Here is a 26,823-nt window from a genome sequence, read left to right as displayed (position 1 = left end):
GCACCGCCGCGGACGTGACCGCCATTTTCTATCTCTTCAATCACTCAATACCTGATTTTCGACAGGAGAGGACCTACACTGCAAGTGCTGCTGTGACCTCGGTCTGGAAGAGACAATGGCTCGAGTGTCTGGGGAAAGGGCCCCTGCCTTCACATCGGAGGAGTTGGAGAAATTCGTGGATGGGGTCCTCCCCCAGTACACGCTACTCTACGGTCCTCCAGACAAACAGGTAAGTACACTGGCAGCATGCTGGCTATGCCTGTGTGGAGAGAGGTGGATGTAAGAAGGAAGGGGGGATAGTGCGGCGTGCATGAAACAACGGTGAGTGCATCTGCCACATGCCAAGGATAGGGATGGGGGCCAATGACTGCGACGGTGCAGTTGGTAATAGGTTTCTCTTCCCCCTGTACAAATCATGTAGGTCAGCACCCACCAGAAAAAAGATATTTGGCATGCCATCGCCAAGGACGTCCGGATCCTGGGGGTCTACCACAGACGGAGCACCCACTGCCGGAAAAGATGGGAGGACATTCGCCGCTGGAGCAAGAAGACGGCGGAGGCTCAGCTGGGGATGGCCTCCCAACGTGGGAGGGGTGCCCGTCGCACCATGACCCCCCGGATGTTCAGGATCCTGGCGGTGGCGTACCCGGAGTTGGATGGGCGCTTGAGGGCATCACAGCAGCCACAAGGGGGTGAGTACACTCTCATCCTGCTGATTTAGCATGCAGTGGAGGTGTCTGGGTGGGGGAGGTGGGCTGTGGGTTTCCCTAGGCTAGGGCGAGTTTAGTAGGCAAGGTCCCTCCGTAAAGCAGGCCATGTGGCACCCCACCCCACCTCTGTAGAGTGCCAAGTACACCTAGTCATGGCCCCTGTGTCATCCATGTGTGCAGATGTCGTCCATAGCCTAGTAGGCCATGTCCCAGGGATTGCACAGTGGAGCCCAAGAGAGCGGCGTAGTGCAGGGGGCTTGTGTGTCTGTCGTGTCCGCCAATGGTAGCGGTAATGCATGCACTCAACATGTCTTTCTTCTGTCGTCCCCCCCCTTTTTGTGGTCTCCCTGTTCTTGTGTGCATTAGCATCATCAGGCGGAGGAGCAGTGGCACCGGAGCACGAGGGAGCTGCATCCCACATGTCCATGGAAGGTGAAACTACGGACTCGGAGTTCACCAGTGAGACAGAGGGCGAGGAGAGCTCCACAGCGGGGACAGGAGCTGACACCAGCGATATGGTCTCGTCCTCTGATGACCCCTGACGTCCCCTTACACCCGACCCCCCCACCCCCGTGACATCAGCGCACAATCACGCGCTGATTGTCACAGAGGGCCTCCTCCATCGCGCTGGAAGCTGAGCTTCCAGCGCGATCGGAAGAGAAATGCAAAGCATTTCTCTTCCGATCACGTGGAGGAGGCAAGAGAGGCTTCAAAGGGAAGGAAGGGAATTTCCTTCGCTTTGAAGTCTCTCTCAGCGTTTCAAAAGCCAGATTGTAAAGCAATCCGGCTTTTGAAACGCCCACTAGACACCAGGGATTTATTTTTGTAAATGTAATTGGCATGATGGAGTGACCCCTTGGGCAAAGGTCGCTCCCAGGGGGGCATATTTTTTAAAGGCCTTTTCTGCCCGCCCCGGGGGCATATCAGCCTATAATTTTGCCGATCTGCCCCCGGGGGGTTGGGGGGAGCAGAAACCTCTAGGCACCAGGGAGCATTTTTTTTTTTTTAAATATTTTTGAGGTGGGGAGCGACCCCTTAGGCAAGGGTCGCTCCCCTAGGGGGCAAATTATATTTAGGCCATTTATGCCCCCCTTGGGGGCAGATTGGCCTATTTTTATGAGGCCAATCTGCCACCAAGGGGGACAGAAACCACTAGACACCAGGGAGGATTTTTTTTTTGCGAATTTCACCCAAGGGGAGCGTCCCCTTGGGCAAGGGTTGCTCCCGGGGGGGGGGGGGGGGGGGGGCGTTTTTTTTAAAGGCCTTTTCTGCCCCCCCCCTGGGGGCGGATCGGCCTATAATTAGGCCGTTCTGCCCCCGGGGGGCAGAAACCTCTAGGCACCAGGGATCATTATTATTATTATTATTTTTGTTGTTTTGTTTTGTATTTTTGAGGTGGGGAGCGACCCCTTAGGCAAGGGTCGCTCCCCTAGGGGGCAAATTATATTTAGGCCATTTCTGCCCCCTTTGGGGGCAGATTGGCCTATTTTTATGAGGCCAATCTGCCCCAAGGGGGACAGAAACCACGAGACACCAGGTAATTTTTTTTTTACCGCTAATTTCAAGCAAGGGGAGCGACCCTTTAGGCAAGGGTCGTTCCCCTGGGGGGCAAATTTATTTTAGGCCATTTCTGCCCCCCTGGGGGGGATGTCAGCCTATTTTAATTAGGCCGAAACCACTAGGCACTGGGGATTTTATTTGCTGTTGTTGTTTTACAGATGGGGAGCGACCCCTTAGGCAAGGGTCGCTCCCCTGGAGGGGCAAATTGTATTTAGGCCATTTATGCCCCCTTTGGGGGCAGATCGGAAAATTTTAGGTCAATCTGCCCCCAAGGGGGGCAGAAACCACTAGGCACTGGGGATCTTTTTTTTTGCACCGTCACGCAAGGGGAGCAGCCCCATAGGCAAGTGTCGCTCCCCGGGGGGGGGGGGTTAGAGGGGCAGGGGGCTAATTTATTTTAGGCCATTTCTGCCCCCCCTGGGGGCAGATCGGCCTATTGTTATTAGGCCGATCTGCCCCCAGGGGGGGCAGAAACCTCTAGCCGCCAGGTCAAATTTTGTTGTGTTTTTTTTTTGTTTGTTTGTTTTTTTAGAGATGGGGAGCGACCCATTAGGCAAGGGTCGCTCCCCTGGTGGGCAAATTGTATTTAGATCATTTCTGCCCCCCTTGGGGGCAAATCGGCCGATTTTAAGTCAGGGCAGAAACAACTAGGCACCGGGGATCTTTTTTTTTTGCGCCAATGTCACGCAGGGGGAGCGACCCCATAGGCAAGGGTCGCTCCCCGGGGGGGTTGAGGGGCAAATTTATTTTAGGCCATTTCTGCCCCCCAGGGGCCGGCTGAGCTAGAGGCCAAAATCCACAGGTAGGCACTGTTTTCTGTGAAAAAATTTGATGTGTCCACGTTGTGTTTTGGGCCATTTCATTTTGTGGGCGCTAGGCCTACCCACACAAGTGAGGTATCATTTTTATCGGGAGACTTGGGGAAACGCTGGGTGGAAGGAAATTAGTGGCTCCTCTCAGATTCCAGAACTTTCTGTCACCAAAATGAGAGGAAAAAGTGTTTTTTGGGTCAAATTTTGAGGTTTGCAAAGGATTCTGGGTAACAGAACCTGGTCAGAGCCCCACAAGTCACCCCATCTTGGATTCCCCTAGGTGTCTAGTTTTCAAAAATGTGCTGGTTTGCTAGGTTTCCCCAGGTGCCGGCTGAGCTAGAGGCCAAAATCCACAGGTAGGCACTTTGTAAAAAACACCTCTGTTTTCTGTGAAAAAATGTGATGTGTCCACGTTGTGTTTTGGGCCATTTTCATTCGTGGGCGCTAGACCTACTCACACAAGTGAGGTACCATTTTTATCGGGAGACTTGGTGGAATGCTGGGTGGAAGGAAATTTGTGGCTCCTCTCAGATTCCAGAACTTTCTGTCACCGAAATGAGAGGAAAAAGTGTTTTTTTTGGTCAAATTTTGAGGTTTACAAAGGATTCTGGGTAACAGAACCTGGTCAGAGCCCCACAAGTCACCCAATCTTTGATTCCCCTAGGTGTCTAGTTTTCAAAAATGCACTGGTTTGCTAGGTTTCCCCAGGTGCCGGTTGAGCTAGAGGCCAAAATCCACAGGTAGGCACTTTGAAAAAAAACACCTCTGTTTTCTGTGAAAAAATGTGATGTGTCCACGTTGTGTTTTGAGCCATTTCCTTTTGTGGGCGGTAGGCCTACCCACACAAGTGAGGTACAATTTTTAGCGGGAGACATGGGGGAACACAGAATAGCAAAACAAGTATTGCCCCTTGTCTTTCTCTACATTTTTTCCCTTCCAAATGTAAGGCAGTGTGTAAAAAAGACGTCTATTTGAGAAATGCCATGTAATTCACATGCTAGCATGGGCACCCCGGAATTCAGAGATGTGCAAATAACCACTGCTTCTCAACACCTTATCTTGTTGCCATTTTGGAAATACAAAGGTTTTCTTGATACCTATTTTTCACTTTTTATATTTCAGCAAATGAATTGCTGTATACCCGGTATAGAATAAAAACCCATTGCAAGGTGCAGATCATTTATTGGCTCTGGGTACCTAGAGTTCTTGATGAACCTACAAGCCCTATATATCCCCGCAACCAGAAGAGTCCAGCTGACGTAACGGTATATTGCTTTCAAAAATCTGACATCGCAGGAAAAGGTTACAGAGTAAAACGTGGAGAAAAATGGCTGTTTATTTTACCTAAATTTCAATATTTGTTTATTTCAGCTGTTATTTTCTGTAGGAAACACTTGTAGGATCTACACAAATGACCCCTTGCTGAATTCAGAATGTTGTCTACTTTTCAGAAATGTTTAGCTTTCTGGGATCCAGCATTGGTTTCTTACCCATTTTGGTCACTAACTGGAAGGAGGCTAAAAGCACAAAAAATAGTAAAAATGGGGTATGTCCCAGTAAAATGTCAAAATTGTATTGAAAAATTGGGTTTTCCAATTCACGTCTGCCTGTTCCTGAAAGCTGTGAAGATGGTGATCTTGCCACCACAAACCCTTTGTTGGTGCCATTTTCAGGGGAAAAACCACAAGCTGCCTTCTGCAGCCCTTTTTTCCGATTTTTTTGAAAAAAACAAACTTTTCACTGTATTTTGGCTAATTTCTTGGTCTTCTTCAGGGGAACCCACAAAGTCTGGGTACCTGTAGAATCCCTAGGATGTTGGAAAAAAGGACGCAAATTATGTGAACAAAAAGTTATGAGGGCCTAAGCGCAAACTGCCCCAAATAGCCAAAAAAAGGCTCAGCACGGGGGGGGGAGGCCTGGCAGCGAAGGGGTTAAGTAGCTGCCTTATTAATCATAGGCCTTAATTTAGCGAGGTGTTAGGCCTAGTTGCACGGCTTCAAATCAAGTTGCATTGCTTGAGGCGAATCATAAAATGGCTGCTTAGAGAATTACATTGTAATTTTCCATTGCGCTTGACTGAATGTTAGTAGCTAGAATCCTTTCCCATGAGACGTGCTTGCTAGAATATGTTGTACTAGCTGAGGATACTTTGTATAAAGGTGTGGTTCTTAGGAGCTAACAACGAATGCACTGACTGGAGTATAAGCTGATACAAATTTGTTACCTGACAAGCCCAACAACGGGAACAGGAGAAGAGGAGCCAATAATCGACATGTGAACAACGGTCTAGTAAATTCTTAGATTTGAGGTTCTACTTTAATTGGACTAAACGTAAACGTATGATTCTTTGACCAATAGCAATGTGGGAAGTAGTTTTAGGGAATCTAACTTAGCCAGACTGCACCGAGAGGAGAGAAGCCATTCGCCCCATTCTTTCCTAACCGTCTCGAGAGGATATAGCCATTATTCTGTCAGAACTGCATGAAAGGACATTTTCTATCTTGAATTTTAATGCTGAAGTCTGATGCTTTGCTGACCGAACAGATGTCCAATTGATGAAGACAGTCGCAGCTTGCTGAACCATACTGAGGCAAGGTGTAAGACAACGTTACTGATTGGTATGTCTATTTGCTTTTGTCCTTAGGTACCAACCGCTAATTTTGATAGAGCCATAGTTAGATGTTTTTCCAAATTTGTGTTGACTAAATTGTTTTGCATGAAGCCCAAACATGCTATTCTAATCAGGTTAGTTAGGATACCCATTGATTGATGACTGCTAGAGATTAACAACAGTTGATGTCTTTTTTTTGCTGAAATCAAAATGTATGCCATTTTTATTGCGCAGTTATTTTTGCTCTTGATTTGTACTGTAACTTTAGAATGTGTAGTGATTTAAGCTTTGATTAAAGTGAGATTCTTTAGAAGACCCGGTCAACCAGTATTGTTTCTGTATGATCACCATTTGATTTTTAGGCTAAGTTACGTGATATTAGCATCGTTATTATAGGGAAATAAACATTCTAACTTTTATACAAGGGTGTGGTTATTCATGTCCAAGGGGTCATGTTGTGTGGAAATTACTGACTCCCAAGATTATTGATGTTATTGATTGGTATTGTTATTGATTTGTATTGGAATTTAGTTTTATGTTGGAAACTACTCTAAGCGCAGTCAATAGGTCCATCGAAGCTCTAACACGTCCCCTTATGACTAATGATAAATAACCAAATAAGGTCAGACGCGCTAACATTTATAACCAGGGGGAGTGCAAACTCCAACAGGTGCAGATATGGGAATTAGAGAGCGGAGGGAGGCACCTGAAGCATTCTAGGCAAAGCTATTCCCCAATTTTACAACCCTGGGTGCACTGTGATGCCACAGGGTGTGAGGAGCAATGAAGAGGCACAAGAAAACTATAACTTCTGGGGAAGCAAATCAGTGCAGCGCACCGACAGACACTGCCCCAGGCCTCCAAAACCACAAACAAACTCTTGTGTGTGCCTGCAGCGTCCCAAAGGACTAGAACGTGGAGACGCGACCGACCCAATATGGCAGTCATGTCTTCGCTCCATCTCCAGCTCAACAAATGTACGGGACTGCAAAAAATTTGCATCCCAAAAGGCCAAAGCGCTCCTACCTGTAGGAGAAAAAAGAGGTGAATTACAGAAGCAATAGCATTCAGTGTTTGCCAAGCGATGCTTCAAGGCATAAAACACTTCAGAATCACAATACAAACGTGCACTGAACCAGCTGCAGAGCAGCAAACAAAGAGGAAGTCTTATGATGTCACTGAGTTTTATATAGCGGACACTCTATGGTTGGTCATTTGACTATATTGAAGTTATTGGAAATGTAGTGTTTAAATCTCCCTTTTTTTATTGGCTGCTGAGAAAATAAAGCATAGAAAGAAAAGCATAATCAGAGCCAACGTCCTGACATAGAATTAAACATTTGCTAACATTTGCACCAAGAATTCTCAATTCTATTAAGGACATGGATGTGAGGATTATGTTTCTCTTTCTTTACTACTAAAATTTACAGCAGCCAATCATAAAACAGAAAAACTCAAACTATATTTCCCAACATGCTTTAGTCAACATGTCCACAAATCATGTATCCTTAGACCCTATTAGTCCATAACGTCAACCAGAACTCCTCTTTCGTTGCTCTGCAGAACTCCATCATGCTGAACCTTCAATAACCAAAAACCTGACGAACATCTGCAAAGAAAACCCATCTGTATGAAGGAAACCAATCACAGAAAATACCACGGCTCGCCCCTCCAGGCTTGAAACAATTCTCCAGTTATTCCAATTTCTGCTCAGATCCTAAGAAAAAACAGGAGAAATAATACTATGGTAATCTTACTCACAAACATATCTTGGGAGGGAAAACTTAAATGCTACGTACATATCATTCAATTACTACATTGATAAATGAGACAGTAATAGATAAAGTGGGTGGGATAATCCTCGCCTCCGTGTCCTTAATAGAATTAAAAATTCTTGGCGTGAATGCTAGCAAAGTTTTCCTTCTATGTCAGGACTGGAGGCTCAGATTATGCTAGTTCAAAGCTGCCTGAAAAACCCTAGACGCAAAATCACCCACTCGTTTTTAATAAAACTGCTTAAAAGTAGAATCTGAGGACCAATCAGCTGATATCATAATGTCCTGCACATACACCTTCCAAATGCACAGATTTAGATGCCATCGCACCCCTAATCGAGTGCGCACCAAATTGTTGAATATCAATGTCTGCCTCTTAACCACCTCTCAATGGTCGCTGCAGAGACCGGTTTGAAAGGCTTACTTAATTAAATCAGTAATTGACCTGCCAGATCAGACCTCAACGTTCTAGTACATTTTTCATACAACATCAAGCAATTGACAACACACAATTTCATAGAAAAAGGATATGCAAAATACTCTATACCTGTAGACAGTATTTTAATCCTACTAGAGATAGAGAAAGAAACACCCTCTGGAGTAAAAACTCTACCTGCAAGATCCAGAGCTTTCACATCTGATGACCGTGGACAAGCTGCCAAACATAAAAGCATTGCTAATTTGGCAGACAATTGCTTCCTTTGTCAAACCAGAATTATCTGGCCTGCTTTCAAACTACTTGAGAATCAGATTCACATCCCACAGACACGTGTACTTTGGGTTAGGAGGATTGGAAACTCTCACGCCCTTAAGGAGTTTAACCACAACAGGATGCATGCCCACTGGATTGCTATTAACTCTGACATGGCCAGCGGAAATGGCTGATCGAAAATTATTTACCGACCTGTACAACAATCCTTCCTCTGCTTTCTGTGATAAAAAATTTACTATTTGGACAATCCCAGCTGCCACGGGATCCAAATGCCGTTCCAGGCACCAACATCGCTAAACTATCCAAGCTGAGGAGTACCTATACCTAGTAGATGGTGCCCATGCTCTACTGATGAAGTCTGCAGCCAAGTCCGAAATGCCTGGCAAGTGCCACTGTTGCCTGAAAGCCTCCAAGCCAACAGATGCAACTGTCTCTCCACTACCAGAGGATGCCTCTCGCCCTGCGGCCCCGATAGCATGTCCAGAGACCAAGAAAGACATAGAGGGGAGTCGCACCCAAGCTCCAGAAGTAACGGGAACCAAGGTGGTGCCCTCCAAATCGGGGTGATCAACACCAGTTCCGCCTCCTGCCTCTTGATCTGAGTCTCCACCCTTGGAATCATGGCGAAGGGGGGAAATGCATAATTGAGAGACCCTGACCAATTCTGAACGAAGGCATCCGTGGCCGTCGCGAGAGGATCCGGCCTCCAGCTGAAGAACTCCTCGAGCTGTCGGTTCAGACGTGAGACAAAAAGATCTAACTTGCATTGACCCCACAGTTGTTGAGTTAACTGGAATAACTGAGGAAGAAGCTTCCAGTCACTGTAGTCCCTGAGGTACCTGGAATTCCAATCCGCTACCACATTGACCTGACCTGTCACTATCAACCTGTGGTCTAAGCAATAATGCCAAAAATCTTTGGCTATCTCGGCCAGGGCAGGCGACCTGGAGCCCCCAACTTGTTGATGTATCTGACTGCCGAGAAATTGTCCATCCGTAGAAGAATGGAGCACAAATCTTTCTTGGGAGATAAGGCCCTTATCGCAAAGGACCCTGCCAGCAACTCCAGACAGTTGATATGCAACTGAAGCTCCTGCTGCGACCATCTCCCCCTGTTGAGATGTCCCCACATCGCGCTCCCCAGCCCCACCGGCTGGCATCCGATTCTTTCACAGTCTCCGGCTGCGAAGTGAAGATAGCCCTGACATTCCACGCATCCACTTGCGTCAACCACTAACTGAGTTCCGTCCTCACCTCCTCTGTCAGAGGAATCAAATTGGAATAGGTCAGGCCTCTCTGAAAATGCTGGATTTTTAGCCTCTGTAACGCCCTTTAATGAAGGGGCCCGGGGAAAATCGGCTGAATTGACAAGGCTAACAAGCCCACAATACATGCGATTTTTCTCAGAGACAGCGAGGGCTGGGCTAATGCTACCTGCAACTCTTTCTTGATGTCCCGAAGCTTGACCTTGGGAATGATCAACGGGGACGTCTCGGAATTGATCACAAAACCTAAGAACTCTACTGTACTGGAGGGAGCAAGAATAGATTTCTTCTCATTTATGACAAACCCCAGATCCTGGAGAAGAGAGATCGTCATGAGACTGTGTTGCCTGAGCAGGTCCCATGATTGCGCCATAATCAGTATATCGTCCAGCTATATGATCATGCAAATCCCTTTCTCCCTCAGATGCGCTACCACCAGTTTGAGCAGCTTGGTGAAGCACCAAGGCACTGATGAAAGCCCGAAAGCAGGACCAAATACTCCATCCAACTGTCCTTCCACCTGAACTGGAGGAATCTCTTGTGAGGATGCCAAATGGGGATAGTGAGGTATGCATCCTTGAGGTCTAACCGCATCAACCAGTCCCCTGTACGAAGGAGATCTGGCAACAGATGAAGACCCTTCATCTTGAAATGTCTGTATATGATGAAGGAATTGAAATCTCAGAGGTTTAGGACCAATCGATGCCCTCCGCCCCTTTTTTGTGCCAGAAAATGTTTCTGTAGAATCCGGAAGGGTGGGGTTTGCAAAAGGAAATTGCCCATTTCTGGAGCAAAACCTGGATCTCTAAATCAATCACGCTGGCATCTTGTAGGGAAAAATTAAGAGGAGAAGGAAGGCCCCCCTGCTGAGGAGTCTGCTAAAACTCTAGACGAAAACCCTGCACTGTCAGCAACACCCATGTATCTTGTGTTATTCAACACCAGTTGTGGAGAAAGTACTGCACATGACACCCCAACTGAATGAGAGAAGAATCTATAAGTCTCACCTGTGGAAAAACTTGATTGGGCGCTGGTTCTTGAACCACCTCGTTGACCTCTGTGACGAATGTAGCGGGAGGGGAAGAAGGTGCTTCCTCTTGAATACTCCTGGCCCCAGTTGAAGGGACCTCTCTGGGAGCCTTGGAAAATTGGACGGCCTGATGAGCAGCCCTTGCCTCGCCCGGCCCGCCCAAAAAGGCCAGAATGGAATACCTTCTTCAGGTTCCCCTGTGCCTTATCCAAGGTCGTAAACGTCTTCACGTACTTGGCGATATACTTCACAAACTTGTCGCAAAAGAGACGACCTTCTGCTAGGGGACCCGCGTCCGCCGTTGCCAGTTCTGTCAAAGTGGCGTCTATCCTCATGAGGAGTGACTTCCATCTTGCCGTTGATAAGGCGCAGTTGGCATTGCCGAGAAGGCAGATCGCCCTCTGAGTCCATTCAGCTAGGACTTGCAGATCAATCAGAGCGCCAGTCTCCTTGGCCTTTAACGCCATCTCCAATATCTTCGCCAAAGGACCTGAAGGTCTAACAGTTTGTCTTGGCACAAGTGCCAGGCTTGGTCAATGCCTTTCTTCGGGTCCCTGGCGAACATCTTGAGGAATGTGAGCATGCTAGGGTCAATCTCCAGCATCCCTGCCACTCTGTTATGAATTTTGGGCCTAGGACATTCGGCTGGCAATCTATTGCGTACCTCTTTATCAAAACTCTTTCTAAGTTTGTCATGCAAATATTCTGCCACAACTTGCGCCAGGGCCCAATCCGCTAACCGAGGATGCACTATGTCCTCTGGATTAAATGGAAACAGATTGGGAGGAGATCTGGAACTCTCCTTCGCCCGGGAAGAAGACGACTTCTTTGCTCTCTTGCGTTTACGCATCAAGCTGCTGGAGTGATTAGAGTCAGAAATGGCTCATTCAGAGACAGATGAAAGCTTAGCCTCAAGAGGCAACTCCTTAGAAATAGAGGGAAGCGAACAAAGAACATGGTCCGATGCGGAAGATTGAGTCAAAGCGGACATGGCTCCATCATGAGGCCAGGAAGGGGCCTGAATTTTTGGCTTAGTCGAAACAGAAGGACCATCGTCCGTCACCTTGTCCTCCGGTAAAGGAACCAGCCCCTGTTTCTTCACAAAACACTCGAACTGCTGGGTGAGAGGCTTCAAGGCTGCCATCAAGGCCTGATTTATTTTCTGTGGTACAGAAGCTGCTAGCCCCCTGCTGAGAGACTGCTGGACCTAGGTGTTGATAACCTCAGACAGACCGTCTCCCAATTGAGGACCGAGGGCCTCCTCATAACATTGCCCATACTCCTCCTCCTCAACTCGGTCATTCTGAATATGTTATGCTGCGCAAAACAGATCTGAGAGGACACCGGCTAGACAACTGGAAAAAACGGGGGGAGCCACCCCAGGTGCAAAGGAAATGTCCTTGAAACAGCGGCTCCTCAGCAAAAGCTGTGCACTAAATTATTGCAGCCCCCTAAAGTATGTGGAGGGCATCAGGGAGAGCCACAAAGAAAACCAAATCGAAGGATATACAGAGCATGCACATCGCTCCAGATGCAGGGCTTGCTCCGCTATTGCAGCCAGAGTGCGGCGTCTTCCCCGTTGACGGGTATGCCAGGAATGCAAAATACGTGCGATTCCAGCGTCCAGTCAACAGTTTGGAGGATGAGAAATTGACGAAGGATTGCGCATAGCCCAAACCTACCAAACTACCAATTAGACTACGAAGCCCTTCACAGCTCTCGGCCCCGGGCCATATAAGGGAAGGCAACAGGGAGCATGGTAAGCGCAGTGCACAACAGGGCAGCAGCCCAGTATCAGGCTAGAGAAAACGCCTAGAAAACAGGTACTTACCTGCAATGACCGGCGGGTGTAAATGAGTTGAGCGGCCGCTTCGACCACGCCCGTCGGCGGTGTATGCCAAATACGAAAAAACAGTGATCGCGGCGGCAACAAAACGTGTGTCACCTAAGCAACACAGTCAAAGAATATACAATTAGAGTTACAAATGACACTAACATCTATTGACAAGCCAATACAGCAAAGCACCAAGAGGTAAGTGAGAGCACTTAACTTGCACAGGAGCAGCAAAGAAAGAGGAGTTCTGGTTGAGGTTATAAACTCTAATAGGGTCGAAGGATACATGATTGGTGGACATGTTGACTAAGGCATGTTGGGAAATGTAGTTTGAGTTTTCTGTTTTATGATTGGCTGCTGTAAATGTGAGTAGTAAAGAAAGAGAAGCATAATCTGAGCCTCCGGTCCTGACATGATATTGTATGGTTCACTTGTTCTTCTTTCGGTTTGTTTCCTATTTTTTGTTCATACGACACCGCAGCTTGCTCTAGATACATATGGCACACTCACATTCCAAGATGGCCGCCTCGTTCACGTATATTGTGAAGCGACTCGTTTACATTCTTGCTCCCCCCCCCCCCCCCGAACCAGTAGCGTGTAACGCTTGTCGGTTGCCATGCCAACCGCTCAACGCTCTGTAAAGAAAGGCTGAGAGTTATGCTTTTTTCTCCTGCTTCTCGGTCATGGAAACGGTAAGTGTTTTAACCGCCTGATGTCTCACTCTCGTCCAGTGATGGAGCTGGAACGTTTATGGCACACACTGAAATTGTGAAAACGTAGTAGAAGCTAGCACATGACGCTGCCTTTAATCAAAGCTGAAGTGCAAATGTGTGTGCCAGGTGGTTAGCAGATTTCAACATCATTAGAGCTGACAACACCGCGCTCTCAAAAGTCTATGAAGCAAAGCTCCTTTGCTTAATGTATTTTTTATTCCAGCGATATAAATGTTTTGCTATTGCGGGATCCTGGCTTCTCGTTTCACCTAGCTCACTACGCTACAGTGGCCACGTTTTTTTTTTAGGTGATGACAGGCAAACAGGACTGGAGCAGGATATCTTTCGCCGTTATGTAAACAGCTTTATTTCAACTTTTACCTATACAACATCTAACTTCTTAAATCATATTCAGCCAGGTTCCGAATTAAACGTTGCACACAGTGCATGGAGCTAGAACAATTTCCAATTTCTTCAAAATAATAAAAAAAAGTTTATTTCTTTAATATTTGTTAGAGTTATCGCATTTATGTACTGCTTACTACCCGTGATGAGGCATTGAAGCGATTTGTGGCGAGTAGTACGCTACCATAGAACCAATGGTTAGTGGTTGATCCAGCGGTTATTGGTGATTACTGGTTATTGAGATTAATTATGTGGTCTCAGAAATCCATTGCTTGCATTTCGCCCTGTTTCTGTGTGGTATATTAAAATAATAGAATTAAGGTGTCATCATTAGTGAGGGCTATGTGAGCGCATGCAAATGGCCGGTGATATGGATAGATACAAAATACTGGAGGGACTGGGAGATTTCAAAATGGTCCAGTGTACATCCTCCCAAAGTAAGTCTTAATAAGTAAGGTACACTGTTCCACAGGGAAAACACAGGTCAAACGGGCACTTTTACAAGTAGAAGCCATAGCCTTCACACACCCAATGGATGTCATGCTTCATCACAGGGCTTGCTCCTCATCGGGCTGGCCCTGCAATGTCTGATGAGCCCCTAAGGTGTACAGAAATGGTCATTCTGAGAAAAGGAAGAAGACTAATCAATCTAGTCAAGGTCAATTTTCAAGCAGGGTATTATGAATCTAGTACAAGGAGGCTTTCTGAGATAGCATGCAATCTGAGGACATAAAGCTGTTAAAAGAAATAGCATTAAGTTGTGATCTATGTAAAAGGAAGATTGCTGAAACCTATGAGTTTGAGTGTGCAGATCATTTAAATATTAGGAGCCCAAGCATGTTGTGTGACAAGCCCAGGGCAGCCCTTTTAAACACTGTCTGGAGTATCCCAACCTTGGTGAAAGGTCTGTATACCGCCCAAGGTAAGTCATTAGGGAAAGTATAATTTAATGATCTTCCCTCACTATTCTAACACCACTACATTGAAAGGTCATTTCAATCGCTAAAAATGAGTTACTTGGACTGGCTGAAAGCATCTTGCCAACACGCAGTCTGATTTATACCCCATGTTGCCATGCTAGATCGTTCCTACAGCAGAGAAACTGCAAAATATACTTAGCGCTAACATCCCAAGTGCATGTTGTACATATTTAAGTATATGGTCTGTGTGTTACATGCATTGAGATTATGAGTGACCCAGAGTAATGGGGGCCTGTGGGTTCCATCTGGTAGCTCCTGTCCTATTTCAGTTCACAAGATGTAGGTGGAGTTGTTTCCCCAGACAGTGGGGGTGTATTGCTGACGTTCCTGAGCTGGAGGGTGGGGACCTAAACACAGAAGCTCCAACAGAATTTCAAGTATATACTTTGCTAAGAGGAGCTATTTGGTAGATGAAGTGGGGAAGGGGTTAGTGGTAAAACTGTAGTTCCTGTCCTGTTTTTAGGTTGTGAAGGATCCTTTAGAAGTTGATCAACCTTTTTTCTCTTCCTGATCACTGTCGGAGTTGTTGTTGATTGTCAGATGCAGGCAGCTTACAACAATTTGTCTCTGTTTTGAGTACTCCAGGCTGAAGACTGCTCTGCTGTGAGGAGCACCGCTCCACACAAAGGCTTTGTTTAGGGGACTGCCTGGCGAGCACATGAAAGAACCACTCCAAAAAGATTCTGTGGATTTAAAATATAATCATGTTTATCTGTACACATTCTGTTTTAAATAGGATTTTTTTTCCCTGAATTATAAATAAATGTTTATAAGCACATTATCTGAAGCCGTTGTATTGTGAAAAATTTGGGACAGGCTCTTCAGACCTCTTCACACTTTTTAATTATGATTTCATGCTGAATCTTTGTTACCTATGAACACAAGAATTAAATGAGCACACTATTAAAGAAGGTGCACGTGAGGCTGCAACCGTCAAATATGGCAGCAGCTATTTACAGGTGTAGAAAGTAGAAGATACAGTTGTGAATTGTTTCTCTTTAACATCGCACAAATGAGTTCACAGGATTCTTATATTCAGGCAGCTAAAAATGTAAATATTCCTTTCTGACAATGGAATCAAACTGTTGTCGAAACTCTTTTATGGACCTGGTGCTCAACAGACATCCCTTAATAACCAAGAATGGTGGGGTGGGACAATCCCCTCCTTAAACACACCAGTTCCTCCCCGTGCCTTAAATATGTCAATGCTGTCAAACAAGGGACACAATTTCCCTAGCACAGCCTTGAATTCTGATTAGCACATTCAGCAAACACAAGAAACCCTGGCATCAAGGGTAAGCCTCTTGTGAAGTGAAGCACTGTGCACCCTGGACCCTCTGTTGAAATCCATTTTGGTTGAAAGGAATTGGTGTTTGTGAAATCTCTATACTGCACAACAGCACTTAGATGTTTCCAAGGGAACATGTATCCACTGGCATTAAAAAATGCTTTTCAGTGATATTCTCTTGTGCCTCCTAGCACCAGTAGAGGTGAGCACAGATTCCTGGAAGATTGAATGGGCAGCAACTCTAGGATCCTTGTCAGCAGGTGTCTAGAAGGTTTCATTCCTTCACTACTCTAATTAAAGGGAGCTGCTAGGAATGTACCATGTTAAAGTATTTTCCTTGATTAAATGTGGCTCTTGTCATTATGGCAACACAGTTACATAAGCCTATATCAACAAACAGCTGGGGTGTGTCATTTAGCTTTGGCCTTTCTGACACTGCAGATGGTGGAACATAATTTACTAGCCCTCTCTGCTTCCTACATTAGAGGAGTGGACAATGTGGTAGTAGACTAAGCATGCAGTTTTATCCATTGCACATTTCCATCTTAGTCCATTTACGTTCTTATTGAGGTTTGGCTGTCCACAAATATGCCTCTTTGCCAGGAACGGTGATAATCTTCTCTCCTACTTTCTTTGCTGGTTTCAGAAGAGAGGTGCTCAGGGATGGATGCTGTGACCACTCTTTTGGCCCCACTTATTCTCTGAGCATTTGAGACTCATCTTTCCTTATGACCCCTTCCCTCTTCAGCCCTCATTTGTCAAAGGCTTCCTATTGATGTCTTCATCTGTAAGCATAGTTATTGAAACAAGGGATTTCAATCATCTAGGTCTTTCTTCTCTGGCTGCTTGACTTTAGAAATTAAGTTGACTCACTCCTCAGAGATTCTATCACCATCAGTGGGCTTCTTTAACATCCTGTTGCCTGAAGGTGTCCTTGGAACTTTGTAATGTTAACCAAAGTTGAGTTTGCTTTTTCTTCAGGATGCGTTTGAGCTTGAGCTCTCAGTCGCCTCCCTTCCTGTTCAGTGGAAAGCATTTAGGAGCGTGAGAGCCTCTTGAGGGGTCCTTGTCATGATGTGGCACAGAATGTGTTTACCTCTACATGCCGGTCATGTGCAACACTGTTCTTCCGGCTTCTGAACTTGGATGTCTTCAGGAGAAGAAGAGAATGGAGGGCTGTGCAGAGTGTGGGTGTTCTCACAACAGAAGTCTCACATCTCAGAGCGATGCACTATGTTGAACAGCTGAGTACATAAAATAAAAAAAAGACCACATTTCCCATAAAGCCATAGAACTGTCATAAGACGTACAATGGTGGCGGGCATCTAAAATGCCTACAGTATTAGTCCATTTTGGTCCATAGGATCCTTGCTGAGAAAAAGTTATACATAGTTTTTGCAGCTGGGATTTGCCGTTAAAAGTTAGAATTCCTGTGATCTGTTATCCCAAGAAGTCGACAAAAGAACTCCTTGATATCAGAGACGTAGTCTTACAATACTTTTCCAAATGATATAGACTTTGCACTTTAATTTCATCTAGATTTTAAACTCTCTTTTGCACCTTGTTTAATTTCACCTGGAATCATCCATTAGGATGACATATGTGTTATGCTTGTTTGATTTACCAGAAGTCATCCATTAGAACTCAGCTTTGCACTGTAATGCAAAGTAGTTTCCCACCCCAACCCAGCGTTTCTACAGTTCTGATAAAACAGTCCCTCTCTTGTGTGATTGGGCCTATCACGCACGACAAGAAAGACCTCAAAGCTCAACATGGAACATTAAGGGGGTGATTCCTAGTCCGCCCGCCAAGCGGGAACCGCCAGAAGACCGTACCGTGGTCAAAAGACCGCGGCGGTCATTCTGGCTTTCCCGCTGGGCGGGCGGGCGACCGCCAAAAGGCCGCCCGCCCGCCCAGCGGGAAACCCACAGCAACGATGAAGCCGGCTCCGAATGGAGCCGGCGGAGTTGCTTTTGTGCGACGGGTGCAGTTGCACCCGTCGCGATTTCCAGTGTCTGCTATGCAGACACTGGAAATCAATGTGGGGCCCTGTTAGGGGGCCGCTGCAGTGCCCATGCCATTGGCATGGGCACTGCAGGGGCCCCCAGGGGCCCCACGACACCCTTTCCCGCCAGCCTGGTTCTGGCGGTCAAAACCGCCAGAACCAGGCTGGCGGGAAGGGGGTCAGAATCCCCATGGCGGCGCTGCCTGCAGCGCCGCCATGGGGGATTCTGCAGGCCAGGGGAAAACCGGCGGGAAACCGCCGGTTTCCCTTTTCTTACCGCGGCTTTACCGCCGCGGTCAGAATGGGCCTGGATGCACCGCCAGCCTGTTGGCGGTGCATCCGCGGTCCCCTACCCTGGCGGTCTCGGACCGCCAGGGTAGGAATGACCCCCTAAGACTTTTCGTTTCAAATTCACTTATTGTGGCTATGTTGGTAGCTGTGGTATTTGGGCCTGGGCTTGGCCGGCACTCATGGTCACCTATCGGCTACAGAAATTTCTGAAAACTAGACATGCAGCAGAGTTCAGGGCAGTGTGATCTTCATGGACCCTACTAAATACCCCTACCCATAATACCCTGGAAGCATTTCAATTTGGCTAAAATCACATACCTTCCTCACATTTCTGTGAGGAAAAGTTCCGGAATCTGTGGGGATGAACAGCATTTCTACACCCAGCTTTCCTACACTTTTGCCGATAAAAGCAGTACCCTACTTGTCTAGTTGGGCCTATCGCCAGCAACAGGAACTGATCAAAACCTGAATCATGTGAAGTCAATGTGGTGTCTGTGAGGTCTTCACATGGTTACAGTTTAGGTCTATTCCTTTTACATGTGTTAGGTCAGTCAAGCAGCAAAACGCTCACCAGACCATGAGGGAAAATAGTGAGAAACAGAATGGAGTGCAGGGCTTGCGCCTCCTGGGCCCGGACTGCAACCCACAACCCTGGCCAAATCTTTCTGCCCCCTTGGGGAAGAAAGGAGAGTCCACCTCCTGTCCTATGGGGAAAAAAGTCCATTAGACACCAGAGATTGGCGTCCAAAAAAAAAAGAATGGCAGTAGGCTTCAACCAGTTTTGGGATTGGGTCTTACACCCAGGCACCAGATAGTCTTTTGGCTTCTCAGGTCAGGCAGAATCCAAGCCTAAACCCAGATGATGATGCTGTTAGTTCACTTAAAGAAACAAGTCAATTTTCATATGCTCCCTCTTATATTGATTTAATAGATTGGGTCTATTAAACCACATACACAAGAGACAGAGATTTTGTACAGTGCATATCCTGAACTGAATTACTTCAAAGTGTTCCTAAAAGGGATTTTCAAGGAAATGAAGGCATGCTGAACTGATGTAATTGCTTAAGATCACACAGTTTCATCAAGAGTGATAGTCCGGATGTAAACACAAGTTTCCTGGATTTACATTGTGCAGTTCAGCCACTGGATTGATATTTCCTTTTTTTCTCCCATTTAATTCCAAGAGCTGTGCTCTGTGTTTAATTCTTTGAGGTGCTAAATTAGTATACTCAGTTAAAAAAGCATATGTATCTCACATTAAAACAAGCCAGTACAAACATTCTTTAGAAGCAAAACTACAAAGTTAAAGTAGATGGTACTGTTTATTACGTTGATATCACCAGCTTCGGACATCATAGGCAGATAATTTCAGGAGAGACTCAGTTTCTCAGTGAATTCATTTATGGTTATTAGCAAAACATATATGACTCTCTGATCACACAGAGTTTAAAGTTATTCACTGAGTCACAAGTACAGTGCTCCAGCTTTGCCTTGGAGAGATTTTCCATACATTTTGTGCCATTGAACTCTTGAAAAAAGTCAAAACCCCCATTGTCAGATTTGATGCATGTGGTTTTCTCTTTTGGGCTTAGCAGGTTGCATTTTAAAATCTGCTTTTGGGTGGGCAGAGCCTGAAAACAACCATGATGTACTCTATCACGTCCACTCTGTTCGTGGCTGGAGCTCTCTGCCTGTTGTTTTGTGCAGGGTGCAGGGTAATGAGCTGTGGACTGTCTTTTATTCATGAGCTCCTCTCATGGCTGTATTAGAAGGGGTGAGAGAACCCTCCCCTGCACTTAGTAATGATTCACACAGGGTTACGGTCTTACGGCAGTCATTTGGGATCCATTTGAAGATCTTCTGGGGAAGTCGGAGTGTGTGGAAACAGAAGGATGCAACCTGGCGGGTCATGGCAAGAGATGAATCCAGGATGAAGCTGAGGTGGCGTGTGTGTTTTTTTGGGGGCAGGAGGGATGCTGAGTGTAGTAGGCCAACAGGAGTCATCCCAGGCTGATGTGGAGGGCCCCAGGATGAGGATCTCGGTCTTATTTGAATTGAGCTTGAGGCAGCTCTCCTTCATCCAGGCGGTGACGGCTTCCATCCCGTTGTATAGTGGGCCATGTAGATGTTGAAGAGTGTGGGGCTTAGGGAGGAGCCCTGGGGTACTCCGCAGCTGATCTCTTTAGGTTCCGACAGGTATTTTGGAAGTCTGACTCTCTGTGTTCTGCCAGTCAGGAAGGAGCGTATCCACTATAGGGCCTTGCTGAGGGTGCCAGCTGCGTGGAGTCTGGAGCAGAGGATATGATGGGAGACGGTGTCGAAGTCGGCGGGTAGGTCCAGTAGGATCAGAACTGCTATTTGGCGGCGAGGACGGTGGTCTCCATGCTGTGGTTGCTCCTGAAGCCTGATTGGGAGATTGTCAACATCAGGGAAGTGCGCGCTCTACGGGCAACTAAAATGCAAAAACCCAGCCTTTAAGTAAGAGCATAATTCATGCATTGTGTTTATATGCAGTATGTTAACCTTTTGCATTGCAGACTTTAACCTTGAAAAACACTATTAATGATGTTTGCAATAACTTTTCTTTTGTAAGGTATTGCTGCAGACTTACTGAGTGTGTTAGGGTGTGGTCCCTTTCTACGATCTTCCAGACGCTTTCTCTGCAGCATGACTGGGTGTGGTTGTGGGCTGGGCCAGACTCTATATAAGGGAGCCAGCCCAGCTCCAAGTGCTCACTATTCAGAGGTCCCGGTGCAGAGCAGCAGCAACTTCCTGAGCTCCTGTTCCGGAGGCCTACTTTGACCTTCCAGGCCTTGCCCTTCATTGTATTGGTGATCCTTGAACTGGGCGGTAAGACGGAGGTCGGGCTGGGCCCGACCCCGTTTTCAAAGGCATTCGAGTTTTTGGGCCTAGCTTTCATGTTAAAAGAGTTTCCTTGTGCGTGTGAATGTGCTCGTTGTTTCTAGCATTTACATTTTGATATTCGAATCGGCAAGTCACGTAATTCATTCTTGGCATTAGACTATTGAGATTCAGGTTGGCAACAGTGTGCGCAACCATTTCTTGACATTTGGATATTGGCTTTCGAATCAGCAAGACGCGCGATTCATTCCTGGCATTAAACTCTTGTTATTTAGAGTGCGCTACCATTTCTTGGCATTTGCATGGTGGCATTCGAATCGGCAAGACGCGCACTTCATTCCTTGCATTTAACTCTTGATACTCATTGTGCGCTACCATTTCTTGGCATTTGCATGGTGGCATTTGAATCAGCAAGACGCGCAATTCATTCCTGCATTTAAACCTTGATGTTAAGATTGCTTACAGAGTGCGCGATCATTTCATGGCATTTGCAATATTCTTGTTGGGATCAGCAGTGTGCGCGATTCATTCCCGCATTTAAACCTTGATGTTAAGATCGCTTACAGAGTACGCAACCATTTCATGGTATTTGCATATATTTGTTGGGATCGGCAGTGTGCACGATTCATTCCCGCATTTAAACCTTGATGTTAAGATCGCTTACAGAGTACGCAACCATTTCATGGTATTTGCATATATTTGTTGGAATCATCAGTGTGCGCGATTCTATTCCCGCATTTAAACCTAGGTGTTCAGATCGCTTACAGTTTGCGCAAATATTTCATATCAATTAAAACTTTGTAGTGATTCCTAAAGTGCACACAATTATCCAGGCCCTTTGAATTTTACTGCAAAGGTGCTTAATTCAAGATGTTACATTCTTTGTGCATCTTAAGTCCTTAGTACAATTCATATTGTTTTCCAGGGAATGTTTTCAGATTACCTTTTGTCCTCATGTAAAGATGCAATGTTGGTTCTGAAACATTATTCTAGAAGGTTCTTATATTCCTAGACAGTATGTGATATTTCATGAAAAGTTCATATGAAACATTGTAATAACCATTCTTGATTCCTTTCCAGGTACCCAAACTTCTTGAGGTCTAGTTATAGTCCTTTCTTAAGTTATTCATGGTTCCAGTTTGACAACGCTTAGAATCATAGTCTAGTAAAAATCAATGTGATAATATCCTGATATTGTGTTGTTTAACCTTTTGCTTCCTACAGGTCTCCTTCCCAGCTGTTCCCTTCCTAATCCCCTCCCCCCCTTCCCCCCTTGGACCCTCTCAGGCTCTGTGATATTCTATCAGAGTTTTGGAGCAGTCTATTGGTGGACATGTTGGGAACGTACGCAGGCCCCGAGGATCTGGTCTCCCTGACAGAGATGTCCAGAATAATGTTATCCTCATTGTGTTTGCGGAGCTGTGCGTTGATGGCCTTTTCAATGACCTTGGCTGAGAAAGGCAGCAGAGAGATGGGCAGTAGTTCTTGAGATCCAGGGGGTCAGCCCTGCGCTTCTTCAGGAGCGGGCAGATCTCAGCGTGCTTCCAGTCCTCTAGGACAGTAGCCGTCTCCATGGAGCAGTTGAGGATATGGAGGAGCTTGGGTGTGATGGAGGTGTTGGCTTTGTTGAAAATGTGGTGGGGACAGGGATCAGAAGGGGCTCTGGAGTGGATGCTGCTCATGATGGAGCGAGCTCATCCGTGGTGAGGGTGGTCCAGCAGTGCAGGATCTGTAAAGGTTTTGAGGGTCCAAGCTGGAGGGTTGTTGGTGGGCTTGGGGTCCCAGGCTGACGCAGATGTCCTTGATTTTTCGAAGTAAGAAGGTGGCTAGCCTGTCACAGAGGTCCTGAAATGGAGGTATGCTTGCAGCTTCTGATTGGGGTTTAGCGAACTCTTTTACCATGGCGAAGAGCTCTTTGGTATTGTGTGCGGTGGCGCTGATACTGTCCTGCAGGGCAGCTTTCCTAGTGCATCTGATGAGGTGGTGGTGGGATTTGATGGCAGATTTGAAGGCCGTGAGGTCCTGCCGGGGACTTCCTATTTTTCCATCTTTTTTCTAGCCTTCTGCAGGTGCTCCTGTAGCCCTGGAATGCGGAGGAGAACCAGCTGAACTTCTTGAGGTTGTGTTGACATGAGGTCATTCCGAGTAGCACATTCGGAGATCCACTGGTGGAAATTCTGTGCTGAGATGCTTATGTCTGCGGTGAATGGAGGTGGTGCCTTGCTGAGGGTGTTGGTGAGTTGCTTCTCTGTGATCTGGTTCCATTTCCTACATGGGTAGCGGAGGGTGCGGAGGTGGATGGTACGTGTGGTGATGGAGAAATGAATGCAGTGGTGGTCGGTGCAGTGTAGCGTGGAGGTGTTCTTGACGGTGATGTTGTTGTTGGAAGAGAAAATGGAATCAAGTGTGTGTCCAGCAATGTGTGTTGGTGAGGTGACCAGTTGCTTGAGACTGATTGTGGCGATGTTCTCAGGGAAGCGGTGTTGTGGTCGTTGTAGTTGTCGATGTGATAGTTGAGGTCACGAGGAGGAAGTAGTTCTTGAAGGCGAGTACATGGGGAGCTATTATGTCTACGATGGAGTTGCTGAAGGCTGGGCAGGGGCCGGGTGGCCTGTATATGAGGGTGCAGCGTAAAGTGGACTTAAGGGTGATGTGGATCTGGAAATGGAGGTGCTCCATGAAGAGGGAGTGTTCTTCTGCATTGATTGTCAGGCAGAGGGTGGATTTGTGTACGATGCCCAGACTACCGCCTGGCCGAGAAGGCCGTCCTTTGCGGAGCAGTTTGTAGTCGCTGGGGATGATGATGTCTAGTGCTGATGCTGGGTTTGTCCATGTTTCAGTGAGAAATGCGATGTCTAGGCAGGTTGAGTCTAGCAGGTCCCAGAGATCTACCGCATGTTTGTGGAGGAAGTGTATATTGAGGAGGATGAAGTTGAGGTGCTCAGGGTGGGTGTTCGATGGTCCTGTGGCGGAAGGGTCTGGCGTTTGGTGTGGGGTGAAGGTGTGGTGGCAGTTTGTTAGACCTGACAGCCTTAGGGTAGTCACCCCTAACTTTTTGCCTGCCTCCCTCCACTTTTTGGACACTGTTTTTGCTGGTTTATAGACTCTGCGCACTTTACCCCTGCTAACCAGGGCTAAAGTGCATATGCTCTCTCCCCTAAAACATGGTAACTTGGAATCATACCTGATTGGACTATTAATTTACTTATAAGTCCCTAGTAAGGTGCACTTTATGTGCATAGGGCTGGTAAATTAAATGCTACTAGTGGGCCAGCAGCACTGGTTGTGCCACCCACTTAAGTAGCCCCTTTTCCTTGTCTCAGGCCTGCCATTGCAAGGCCTGTGTGTGCAGTTTCACTGCCACCTCGACTTGGCATTTAAAAGTTCTTGCCAAGCCTAGAACTCCCCTTTTTCTACATATAAGTCACCCTTAAGGTGTGCCCTAGGTAACCCCTAAGGCAGGGTGCTGTGTAGGTAAAAGGCAGGACATGTACCTGTGTAGTTATATGTCCTGGTAGTGTAAAACTCCTAAATTCGTTTTCACACTACTGTGAGGCCTGCTCCCTTCATAGGCTAACATTGGGGCTGCCCTCATACACTGGTGAAGTGGCAGCTGCTGATCTGAAAGGAGCAGGAAGGTCATATTTAGTATGGCCAGAATGGTAATACAAAATCCTACTGACTGGTGAAGTCGGATTTAATATTACTATTCTAGAAATGCCACTTTTAGAAAGTGAGCATTTCTTTGCACTTAAATCCTTCTGTGCCTTACAATCCACGTCTGGCTGGGCTTGGTTGACAGCTCCTTGTGCATTCACTCAGACACACCCCAAACACAGGGTACTCAGCCTCACTTGCATACATCTGCATTTTGAATGGGTCTTCCTGGGCTGGGAGGGTGGAGGGCCTGCCCTCACACAAAGGACTGCCACACCCCCTACTGGGACCCTGGCAGACAGGATTGAACTGAAAGGGGACCTGGTGCACTTCTTAGCCACTCTTTGAAGTCTCCCCCACTTCAAAGGCACATTTGGGTATGAAACAGGGCCTCTGCCCTACCTCAAGAGACACTTGCTGGAGAAGAAACCTGAACCAGAAACTACATCCTGCCAAGAAGAACTGCCTGGCTGCTCAAAGGACTCACCTGCCTGCTTTCTACAAAGGACTGCTGCCTTGCTGTTGCCCTGCTGCCTTGCTGAACTCTTGTCTGGCTGTGAAAGTGCTCTCCAAGGGCTTGGATAGAGCTTGCCTCCTGTTCCTTGAAGTCTCAGGACCAAAAAGACTTCCCTCTTTTACTTGGATGCTCCGTGCGCCGAAAATTTCGACGCACAGCTTGTTTCGCGGCGAGAAAAACGCTGCACTCCGACGCTGATCGACGCGACGCTCTTGGGACGATCGAAGATCCGACGCACGGCCTCGCAAGGACAACGCCGCCCGACCTCTAGAGGAGAAATCGACGCGACGCCTGCCGTTAGATCGTAATTTCAATGCGCAGCCCCGCAGATCGAAGTCTAGAGGAGAAATCGACGCGACGCCTGCCGTGAGATCGTAATTTCGACGCGCAGGCCCGCAGACCGACGCGCAGCCGGAGAACAAGCAGGAAAATCCACGCACAGACCCGGGACATCTGGTAATCCCCGCGATCCACAGAAAGAGACTGTCCGCGCGCCGGAAAACGACGCCGACTTCCCCGCGTGGAAAATAACGACGCAAGTCCGTGTGTGCTGGGGAGAAATCGACGCACACACCCTTTTTCCACGCACCTCTTCTCTTGTGGCTCTCTGAGGAGATTTTTCCACACCCAACCAGGTACTTGTGCTTGAAAGAGACTTTGTTTATATTCTAAAGACTTAAGACACTTTATATCACTTTTTCGTGATATTTCTACAATTTTCCATTGCAACCTTATTCTTTTTGACCTACAATTATCCTGATAAATAATATATATTTTTCTAAACACTGTGTGGTGTATTTTTGTGGTGCTATATGGTGGTATTGTATGATTTATTGCACAAATACTTTACACATTGCCTTCTAAGTTAAGCCTGACTGCTCGTGCCAAGCTACCAGAGGGTGGGCACAGGATAATCTTGGATTGTGTGTGACTTACCCTGACTAGAGTGAGGGCTTTTGCTTGGACAGGGGGTAACCTGACTGCCAACCAAAAACCCCATTTCTAACATTGGTGATCAGCGGTGAGGATAGGACTTGTATTTGTGCAGTGACATACAGTAGCTAAGTATTTCACTACCTACCCACAGTTGAAGGTCAACTTGGTTTTTATCTCTTTTTGAAAACCCGATTTTTTTCCTGACAATTTTCAAAAACTAAATCCTCACTCAACATGTCTCTGACTGGGTCTCAGACAGGGGAATTTGACCTAGTCCAGTTGGATGCATATACGGTCAAACAACTAAGAGGATTCTGCAGGGCATTGAGGGTACCCACCCAAGGGGCCTCCAGAAAGGAGGACTTTCAAGTGGCGCTGAGGGCCTGGGCAGAAGCCCATTTAGAGGATGATGAGGAAGAGGAGCCAGAACATGGCCCCTCAGAGGAATTTTCACTATCTGTGGATCGTGTTACCACTGCAATTGTGCCCCCTTCCAGACCAGGGAGCAGTGTCTCTATGCAAAGCCTGACCGCAAAGGAAAGGAGAGAGGAAAGGGAGTTCCAATTGCAAATGGCAAAACTGAAAATTGAGGCTCAACAGGAGGAGAGGAGGGCAGAGAGAGAAGCCAAACAAAGTGAAGCTGAAAGAACAGCCAAACAGATTCAAGCAGAAGCTGAAAGGGCAGCCAAACAAGCGGAAGCTGAAAGAGCAGCCAAACAAGTGGAAGCTGAAAGAGCTTTGGCTGAAAAGAAACTATTGTTGGCTCATGAACTGAGTCTCAAGGAGCTGGAGATCAAGGCGAGGCAGTCTGAATCCAGCAATAATGGTGGCAGCATACAGACAGGACCTGCTGGAGAAAAG

The 26,823-nt window shown here is 46.8% G+C and overlaps 2 protein-coding genes across 4 annotated transcripts in view; one reads left to right on the top strand and one right to left on the bottom strand.

Annotated features, from left to right (window-relative positions):
- LOC138259535 (uncharacterized) overlaps window positions 1-12,141 on the bottom strand; it is a 48,164-nt gene extending 36,023 nt beyond the window's left edge. The window contains exon 1 of the mRNA XM_069207339.1: window positions 10,452-12,141. Coding sequence (XP_069063440.1) covers window positions 10,452-10,941 — 490 coding nt within the window. The 5' untranslated portion in view covers window positions 10,942-12,141. The remainder of the gene's footprint in view (window positions 1-10,451) is intronic.
- Window positions 12,142-12,189: 48 nt separating this feature from the next.
- Window positions 12,190-26,823, top strand: part of PPP1R36 (protein phosphatase 1 regulatory subunit 36) — a 284,578-nt gene continuing 269,944 nt past the window's right edge. For 2 of the 3 annotated variants that reach the window (XM_069207338.1, XM_069207336.1), the window contains exon 1: window positions 12,892-13,000. In XM_069207338.1, coding sequence (XP_069063439.1) covers window positions 12,992-13,000 — 9 coding nt within the window. In that variant the 5' untranslated portion in view covers window positions 12,892-12,991. Of the gene's footprint in view, window positions 12,234-12,891; window positions 13,001-26,823 lie in introns of those variants that run through there. The other variant, XM_069207337.1, reaches the window with a different exon arrangement.

The sequence above is a fragment of the Pleurodeles waltl genome, chromosome 9 (genome assembly GCF_031143425.1).
Source record: "Pleurodeles waltl isolate 20211129_DDA chromosome 9, aPleWal1.hap1.20221129, whole genome shotgun sequence".
In the NCBI taxonomy this organism is placed as follows: Eukaryota; Metazoa; Chordata; class Amphibia; order Caudata; family Salamandridae; genus Pleurodeles; species Pleurodeles waltl.
Note: the sequence above shows the minus strand (reverse complement) of the source record. Positions and strands in the feature narration are given on the sequence as shown.